The sequence below is a fragment of the Oncorhynchus mykiss genome, chromosome 25, assembly GCF_057628025.1.
Source record: "Oncorhynchus mykiss isolate SJ-2025 chromosome 25, ASM5762802v1, whole genome shotgun sequence".
Classification (NCBI taxonomy): domain Eukaryota; kingdom Metazoa; phylum Chordata; class Actinopteri; order Salmoniformes; family Salmonidae; genus Oncorhynchus; species Oncorhynchus mykiss.
Window position 1 is genome coordinate 90,831,145 of NC_143046.1, and position 10,380 is coordinate 90,841,524.

Genomic DNA, 10,380 nt, shown 5'->3' on the forward strand with positions numbered 1-10,380 from the left:
GGCTATGAGGGGTGACCAGTCCTCTTCTGGGTAGAGAGGAACCAGGCTATGAGGGGTGGCCAGTCCTCTTCTGGCTGTGCCGGGTGGAGATTATAACAGAACATGGCCATGATGTTCAAAAAACATCTCTATCCATGTTTGGTCATGGCCATCTGCTTCCGGGGTCAGTCAGGGTCATGGTGACCTCATTGGTCAGAGGATGGTGTCTATACTGGTCAATGGTTTAACCTGTTCTGTGAATATGTTTAGGTTACCGTAATAATAACCATCAACTCAATGAATGATTTCTCCTCCCCATAAAAATAAGATGATTTAAACCAAATAGTTTAACTTGTTACTTTTCTCTTCAGAGCAGGGACCGCTCATTAGATTGACGAGTGTTTTCCGAGCTAAACTGACCAACACGCTCCTCCAATAACACATAAATCCTCACATAATTCTGCTCAAAAAACAATGCCATATTTCTCTCAAGCCGTGGAATATGGGCTTTTTTTTTTATTAGGTGAGCGCTGATGCCTCCCTATGATCAGCCGTGCTCAAGCACAATATTCATCTTGTCCATTCCCAGGGTGCTGTTGGAGAGATGCATCGACGCGACCCTTGGAGAGATGCATCGACGCGACCCACAGTGTGGTGGTCTTTTCTGTAGCCTTCAGACCTGGAAATAGAATGGGGATGACAATGTAATGAGACGGACACTTTTCACATCATGCCGGTTTCTCCCATCGAATAGCCCAACCTAAATGCTGCCCAATCAAATAAACAAAAATGGCCTGACATGCCAACGAACGGGACTGGTCAAAGTGAAACGGACAGTATGGAACGGGCCAATCAGGCTACTCACAACTCCTGTACCAGGAGTTTCATCCCGTGGGCCAAACTGTCACGATCGGTGGTTTCAAGTTTGTATCGCTACATTTTTTTGACAAGCTGATCATAGTGAAAAAAGCTTTTGTAAACACATCGATTCTTATTGTAAATAGGCTCAGGATAACGCCTGATGAAGTTATGTTAAATAGCCAAATTGATTAGTCACAGGAAACAGGACTAATAAAGTCAATGTAATGGCCTGTTTTACAAATGGTGGGCCTGCTACATGGATGGGTCTACCACATGTACGGGCCTACCACATGGATGGGTCTACCACATGGATGGGTCTACCACATGTACGAGTCTACCACATGGATGGGTCTACCACATGGATGGGTCTACCACATGGATGGGTCTACCACATGTACGGGTCTACCACATGGATGGGTCTACCACATGTACGAGTCTACCACATGGATGGGTCTACCACATGTACGGGTCTACCACATGGATGGGTCTACCACATGTACGAGTCTACCACATGTACGGGTCTACCACATGGATGGGTCTACCACATGTACGAGTCTACCACATGTACGGGTCTACCACATGGATGGGTCTACCACATGGATGGGTCTACCACATGGATGGGCCTACCACATGTACGGGCCTACCACATGTATGTATGGGTCTACCACATGGATGGGTCTACCACATGGATGGGTCTACCACATGGATGGGTCTACCACATGGATGGGTCTACCACATGGATGGGTCTACCACATGTACGAGTCTACCACATGGATGGGTCTACCACATGTACGAGTCTACCACATGTACGGGTCTACCACATGGATGGGTCTACCACATGAATGGGTCTACCACATGGATGGGTCTACCACATGGATGGGCCTACCACATGTATGTATGGGTCTACCACATGGATGGGTCTACCACATGGATGGGTCTACCACATGGATGGGTCTACCACATGGATGGGTCTACCACATGGATGGGTCTACCACATGTACGAGTCTACCACATGTACGGGTCTACCACATGTACGAGTCTACCACATGGATGGGTCTACCACATGTACGAGTCTACCACATGTACGGGTCTACCACATGGATGGGTCTACCACATGTACGGGTCTACCACATGGATGGGTCTACCACATGGATGGGTCTACCACATGGATGGGCCTACCACATGTACGGGCCTACCACATGTATGTATGGGTCTACCACATGTATGTATGGGTCTACCACATGTATGTATGGGTCTACCACATGTATGTATGGGTCTACCACATGTATGTACGGGTCTACCACATGTACGGGCCTACCACATGTACGAGTCTACCACATGTACGGGTCTACCACATGTACGGGTCTACCACATGTATGTATGGGTCTACCACATGTATGTATGGGTCTACCACATGTATGTATGGGTCTACCACATGTATGTATGGGTCTACCACATGTATGTATGGGTCTACCACATGTATGTATGGGTCTACCACATGTATGTATGGGTCTACCACATGTATGTATGGGTCTACCACATGGATGGGTTTACCACATGTATGTATGGGTCTATCACATGTATGTATGGGTCTACCACATGTATGTATGGGCCTACCACATGGATGGGCCTACCACATGGATGGGCCTACCACATGTATGGGCCTACCACATGTATGGGTCTACCACATGTATGGGCCTACCACATGGATGGGCCTACCACATGGATGGGCCTACCACATGTATGGGTCTACCACATGGATGGGCATTCATAAAATTCCATTGCTGGCTGACATGGTAAGGCTACACCCCAGTAAGCACGGGCCGATGTCTTTTGGACAGATTTTTTGGTCCTGTCCGGACCCTCAGTCTTTTTTTTTTGTGTTTTACCAAAGGTCGGCCTAACACATAGATGGACATTCCTAAAATGTATTTTCAGTCAACACTGTAGGCTGTACCTCAGAAAGCACGGGCCGACGTCTTTTTTGTTTTTGTCCTGTCCAGACTACCCTTGATTTCTAGGTCGACTTCCATGTCTATGTTTGGTTGGGATTTTGTCCGGTCAGGAACCAGCCTTGATTTGGCTCAAACATAGACTTCTATAAATTACGTCATTTCAACTTTCATTCAGAACCAAAAATGAACCTGATTTCCAACGTCCGGAAAATACGTCTGTTCAACTTTCATTCAGAACATAAAATAACATAATTTCAACGTCTGGGAAAATTCCTATTTTAGACGTCTTTTTTTTTGTTGTCGTCTTATCTGGTGCAGCAGAACAGCCAGGACCAGCCCTGGTTCAGAGGGTTGGTTAAAGAGGTTTCTATTAGAGCTTGGAGAGGGTTTTGAGTTTGGTTCGTTCTTGTTAGTTCATTTGAGTAATAAACACATCTCTTCCTCTGCAGGAAATGAGCTCAGCCGTGCTGACGTACTGCGGACATTTCTTCCATGGAAACTGCCTGCGTAAGTGGCTCTACGTCCAGGAGACTTGCCCCATGTGCCACCAGGCCGTCCGCCCCACCCCGCCAGCCCCAGCGGCAGGAGACTTCCAGGCTGCTCCTCTGCCCTCTAGAGGTACTGGGCCAGGCCGGGTAGAGGAGAGGAGACACTCCAGAGATCAGACTCCAGGCAGGGACGCCACACACCAGCCCCCAGCTGACCTGCCGTCTCCAGGCTCCCCAGATCAGCAGGAAGGGACAGAGAGCCTGGGAGAGGGAACCAGTGGTTCAGATAGAGAGGACAGAACGGGACGCCCACTTAGGAAACCTGTCCAGGATCTCCACTTCAGCTCCACTGGGGACTTTGTAGGCTTTGTCAGCCCACGCTCTTCTGGGGGTAGTCCTAGTCCAGGGAAGCAGAACCTGGAGCCTTGGCATGGAGCTCATCCTACCAACAGGTACAACGGTGAAGGGGTTGACTACACGATCAAAGGACTATTGGTGCAATCTGCTCCCAAAGAGCAGAATGGCAGAGTATTGACTAGAATGAATGGGGCTAGAGAGAACTGCCGGACTGAGAACAACCTTGTAGGAGAAAACCAATGTGGACCTATGTCAGGGACAACAACCAGAAAGACCTCAAGGTCTAAGAGTGTGAGCGGGATAGGAGACGTCACCCAACAGATCCGTGAACACAGGGGACGACCACGGTCACACACTCTAGATGGTGGACATGCACAGCAGGATGAAAGCCAATCAGAACTGGACACGCCCTGGGATGTTAAATCTACCTGGCGACAGAGATCTAGGCTACGCAGTAGCACCAGAACAGAGAAGGAGGGACTCCGTCACAACAGAACAGAGGAGGAGGGACTCCGTCACAACAGAACAGAGGAGGAGGGACTCCGTCACAACAGAACAGAGGAGGAGGGACTCCGTCACAACAGAACAGAGGAGGAGGGACTCCGTCACAGCAGAACAGAGGAGGAGGGACTCCGTCACAACAGAACAGAGGAGGAGGGACTCCGTCACAACAGAACAGAGGAGGAGGGACTCCGTCACAACAGAACAGAGGAGGAGGGACTCCGTCACAGCAGAACAGAGGAGGAGGGACTCCGTCACAACAGTACCTTTGCGAAGTGGTGAAGTCCACTGAAAATCCCCACAATGCCTTGTTTTTGTGAAACAACGTTGGAAAATTAATGTCCTACCTTTCAGCTGGCAGTCTGATAATACATGTGTTTATTTCGTTATTTAATTCATGGTGTGTGTACTGGATTGGATTTAGGGGCAAACATGTAAAACCCAAGATGAGAAATGATATCTATGAAATGCACAATTATAGATTAAGGCTGGGCGGTATACTGTATGGGTCAATGATGAATAAGATTTTCAAAAGTAAAACAAAAATTAAGCGGAAAAATATTAATTTTGAAACACTTTTGTATGTTCCCTATGCATATTCAGTGTTTGTCGCCCAATTTTTTAAAACATTTTGACTGTTAAAATGTACCTCCTAAAAAAATAATAATAATAATAATTTGGGGAGAATAAAAATAAAAAATATACAAATATTCTGACCGTTATTTAAAGTAAAACATGAATATGTTCATGGTCTCAAGGATTCAACATCAGAGGGAAACAATTACAGTATAACAAATCTGAACTGGACAATCCCTCATGTTGAATGATTGTCAACTACCACTTCTCTAGACAAATGAAAACCGTATCAAATTTAACAAAAAATGTATTTTTCTCTTTTAGACTGAGCGTCTCTGCATTTCTGATTCAAAATAATGCTGTTTTTTAACATTAAAAACACTGGTTGAGTCAAATGACTTATTTTACGGTGTCATTACTATCTCTCTCTTTCCCTCTCACTCAAACACACTGTGTTTTACTCAACAACAACGATGCCTTTAATGCTTAATCAATTACCAAAACTGTGACTCAAATGATTGCCGTGCAGAAACATTTTATCATGAACACGGCAATGAACTTCTAAAAACAGGATATAAATGATACATTGTGAGGAATTTTTAAGTGTTAAGAATAATTTTTAATACATAAATAGTAAAGTTATTGAAATCCAGTAAGATTTCAATTACAAATGGAATAAGATGTCCCCGACCGATATGGAAGCTCTGCTACTATCTCCTAAGACATGACGGATATGGAAGCTCTGCTACTATCTCCTAAGACATGACAGATATGGAAGCTCTGCTACTATCTCCTAAGACATGACGGACATGGAAGCTCTGCTACTATCTCCTAAGACATGACGGACATGGAAGCTCTGCTACTATCTCCTAAGACATGACGGATATGGAAGCTCTGCTACTATCTCCTAAGACATGACGGACATGGAAGCTCTGCTACTATCTCCTAAGACATGACAGATATGGAAGCTCTGCTACTATCTCCTAAGACATGACAGATATGGAAGCTCTGCTACTATCTCCTAAGACATGACGGATATGGAAGCTCTGCTACTATCTCCTAAGACATGACAGATATGGAAGCGCTGCTACTATCTCCTAAGACATGACAGATATGGAAGCTCTGCTTCTATCTCCTAAGACATGACCGATATGGAAGCGCTGCTACTATCTCCTAAGACATGACAGATATGGAAGCTCTGCTACTATCTCCTAAGACATGACAGATATGGAAGCTCTGCTACTATCTCCTAAGACATGACGGACATGGAAGCTCTGCTACTATCTCCTAAGACATGACAGATATGGAAGCGCTGCTACTATCTCCTAAGACATGACAGATATGGAAGCTCTGCTACTATCTCCTAAGACATGACCGATATGGAAGCTCTGCTACTATCTCCTAAGACATGACAGATATGGAAGCTCTGCTTCTATCTCCTAAGACATGACAGATATGGAAGCTCTGCTTCTATCTCCTAAGACATGACAGATATGGAAGCTCTGCTTCTATCTCCTAAGAAATGACAGATATGGAAGCTCTGCTACTATCTCCTAAGACATGACCGATATGGAAGCTCTGCTACTATCTCCTAAGACATGACAGATATGGAAGCTCTGCTACTATCTCCTAAGACATGACCGATATGGAAGCTCTGCTACTATCTCCTAAGACATGACAGACATGGAAGCTCTGCTACTATCTCCTAAGACATGACAGATATGGAAGCGCTGCTACTATCTCCTAAGACATGACAGATATGGAAGCTCTGCTACTATCTCCTAAGACATGACAGATATGGAAGCTCTGCTTCTATCTCCTAAGAAATGACAGATATGGAAGCTCTGCTTCTATCTCCTAAGACATGACAGATATGGAAGCTCTGCTACTATCTCCTAAGACATGACAGACATGGAAGCTCTGCTACTATCTCCTAAGACATGACAGATATGGAAGCGCTGCTACTATCTCCTAAGACATGACAGACATGGAAGCTCTGCTACTATCTCCTAAGACATGACAGATATGGCAGCTCTGCTTCTATCTCCTGGATGGCAGGAAGCTTGCCCCCAGTGATGTACTGGGCCGTTCGCACTACCCTCTGTAGTGCCTTGCAGTCGGAGACTGAGCAGTTGCCATACCAGACAGTGATGCAACCAGTCAGGATGCTCTCGATGGTGCATCTGTAGAACCTTTTGAGGATCTGAGGACCCATGCCAAATATTTTTAGTTTCCTGAGGGGGAATAGGTTTTATCTTGCCCTCTTCACGGGTGTGTTTGGACCATGATAGTTTGTTGGTGATGTGGATACCAAGGATCTTGAAGCTGTCAACCTGCTCCACTACAGCCCTGTCGATGTGAATGTGAATCAGGCCTACCACTGTTGTGTCATCTGCAAACTTAATGATGGTGTTGGAGTCATGCTTGGCCGTGCAGTCATGAGTGAACAGGGAGTACAGGAGGGGACTGAGCACGCATGTTTCAGTGTTACTTGCCTCGAATAGGTTTTGATGATGTTTTACTGGTAATGGGGACATACGTAAATGCCAACAAAATAACTTTTTGGTCATTGTGGTGTGATGTGTGTGTAACCTTTATTTAACTAGGCAAGTCAGTTAAGAACAAATTCTTCTTTACAGTGACGACCTACACCGGCCAAACCCGAACGACGCTGGGCCAATTGTGCACCGCCCCTATGGGACTCCCAGTCACGGCCGGTTGTGATACAGCCTGGATTTGAACCAGGGACTGTAGTGACGCCTCTTGCACTGAGATGCAGTGCCTTAGACTACTGTGCCCGTGTGTGTATGTGTGTGTTAACTATTTAACTGTACTAGAATGCTTAAAAGGTAGTTAAAATGTTAAATATCGGTTTTGTTTTTTTTGGGCAAGGAAAATATTGGATATCGGTATCGGACAAAAAATGTCCTTTTCCCTTCCCTAGTATGTACGTATGGTAACTGTGGGGACGACGTCCTCGATGCACTTATTGATAAAGCCAGTGACTGATGTGGTGTACTCCTCAATGACATCAGAGGAATCCCGGAACATATTCCAGTCTGTGGTAGCAAAACAGTCCTGTAGCGTAGCATCTGCTTCATCTGACCACTTCCATATTACCGAGTCACTGGTACTTCCTGCTTTAGTTTTTCCTTGTAAGCAGGAATCAGGAGGATAGAATAATGGTCAGATTTGCCAAATGGAGGGCGAGGGAGAGCTTTGTATGCATCTCTGGGTGTGGAGTAAAGGGGGTCTAGATTTTTTTTCCCTTCTGGTTGCACATTTAACATGTTGGTGGGAATTTGGTAGTGCGGTCTTAGTGCCAGCATCGGTCTGTGATGGTATGTAGACCGCCACGAAAAAAAAATACAGGTGAAAACTCTCGAGGTAGATAGTGTGGTCTACAGCTTATCATGAGATACTCTACCTCAGGCGAGCAAAACCCTGAGACTTCTATAGATATGGTGCACCAGCTGTTGTTTACAAATATACATATCCCGCTACGCTTTGTTCTTACCAGAGGCCGCTGTTCTATCCTGCCGATACAGTGGGATGTGGGATGCTAAACAGTGGGATGCTAAACACCCTCAGGGACACTCTTGCCAAGCTGGGCAGGATGTGTCGTTTCTTTTATTTATTTTTGTTCTGTAGGTAGACCTAAAGGATTGTATGTAAAATAATCCTATCAAAACAGAAAGCTCATTGAAAGAATATGCCTATTGGGCCAAAAGCGATGATGAGTCTTCTATGGTAATAGAATGAAAATGAAGAAACTCTTTAAGGGATTATTATTTTTTAATACTTTGCTACAATGATAAGTTTAGCTAGCTACCCACCTCATTACTTTCTGTTAGTATGTACACATAGTAAATACGCCACAATGATGATATAGATGTGGACACTACGCCACCACACTCCCTCTGTTTGGTCGTCCTCATCTTTGTAAGTCATCTTGATTTTCCACCTGTGTGTTTTACCAGTTTCTTTATGAAAATATTTAGCGAAGTAAATGACAGAAGCTAAAGCAAGGGGCTATAGCAGCACACAAGTAGACTACAAATGCATGCTGGAGTGGGCATGCCCTGAGTTAGTGTAGTGAGCGCTACTGGAGCAGGCGAGAAGGAAGACGCGCACAGCCTTTGGGAAACTTCGGCTCCACGCTCATATGCTCTGCTCGGTCACAAGAATGTATTGGCAGGCAAGCTGCAGAAAGACGAGCAGGCTAATTACTATTTCCCATCGTTTATCAGTGCAATTTTTGACGGTCAACTAGCTGAACAGGTTTAAAGAAGGTTTATTTAGTGTTTACCTTCGTTAGATTTGAGCTCATCTAGCTCTGGCTAGCATTAGTTGTTGATCTTGTTGATGTGCATATGGGGAAATATAGCCGACCTTTTCATGGTTGTTTGATCAATAGGACCGTAAAGTTCCCAAATGTAAGAGGACTCCTGTGGTGTTTTACGTATTTTCAGAAATCCATTCATGTGTATTTTGGTGAATGTGTTGTTGTGATCTAAAGTCAATGTTGTTACTACTTCCTGTAAACACAGACAGGGTGGGTTGCACCAACATCGATTGACTCTTAAACCGGGTCAAATCAAGGTTGATCTATTAATCTTGTTGCACCAAATTTTAAACCTAGTTTTAAATGAACCCTAGTTAAATTAAATAATTCCTCTTATCTAAATGTAGTTTTCACTTTAAACCTAGATTAATTGTAAACCTGTTGCTCAATTAATTAAAACAAGTTTAAAAAAAAAAAATATATATATATATATATATATATATATATATATATATATATATATATATATATATATATATATATATATATATATATATACAATTAGATTGGAGATTAATTCTAAACTGCCACTTGAGGTAGTTTAATTGATAACATGGCAGCATATAACTACTGTGGAGAGACCAAAGCAAGTTCCTCGGAGAACAACCTGCTGAAACGGGCCTGATAACGGTAACATTGTTGTGAAGTAACGTTAGCATTAACGTTAGTTTTTACGTGCATTATAGGCATGGGTAATTTACCCGTTATTTACGCTTACTAAATATTGGTGGGTCCAATTGTCCGTTGTCATCATTGGGGTTATGGAGAGGGGCAAACATGATGGAGAATCATCTCGCGTATCTATCGAACGCCGTTTGGGTCTTTGCGTGTCAAAAAAGATAAAGGGTCAAATAATGACGTGCAAACGTTATAAAAGTTACAATAATGACACTCAGCATAATCCCATATTCACGCACCCCATTTTAACTTTTGCAGTCTGTAGCAAGGCTGTTGTGCCGGTTAATTAACGTTACTAGGTTGTTGTGCCGGTGTGACAGTATAACTTTAGACCGTCCCCTCGCCCATACCCGGGCGCGAACCAGGGACCCTCCGCACACATCAACAACAGTCACCCACGAAGCATCTTTACCCATCGCTCCACTAGTGAAACACTATTTAGCGCGCACCACCGGTAACTAAGCTAGCGTTTCACATCCGTTACACTGGTTAATTAACGTTACTAGGCTGTTGTTCCGGTTAATTAACGTTACTAGGCTGTTGAGCCGGTTAATTAACGTTACTAGGCTGTTGTGCCGGTTAATTAACGTTACTAGGCTGTTGTGCCGGTTAATTAACGTCTGTCTGAACTCTTGTTAAC

At 44.2% G+C, this 10,380-nt stretch overlaps 1 protein-coding gene across 4 annotated transcripts in view; it reads left to right on the plus strand.

Annotated features, from left to right (window-relative positions):
• The window catches only part of LOC110505938 (RING finger protein 145), a 36,037-nt gene extending 30,925 nt beyond the window's left edge, over window positions 1–5,112 (plus strand). For all 4 annotated transcript variants that reach the window (XM_090221470.1, XM_090221473.1, XM_090221471.1 and 1 more), the window contains one exon: window positions 3,245–5,112. In XM_090221470.1, the coding sequence (XP_090077596.1) occupies window positions 3,245–4,423 (1,179 nt within the window). In that variant the 3' untranslated portion in view covers window positions 4,424–5,112. The remainder of the gene's footprint in view (window positions 1–3,244) is intronic.
• Window positions 5,113–10,380: the final 5,268 nt, after the last annotated feature.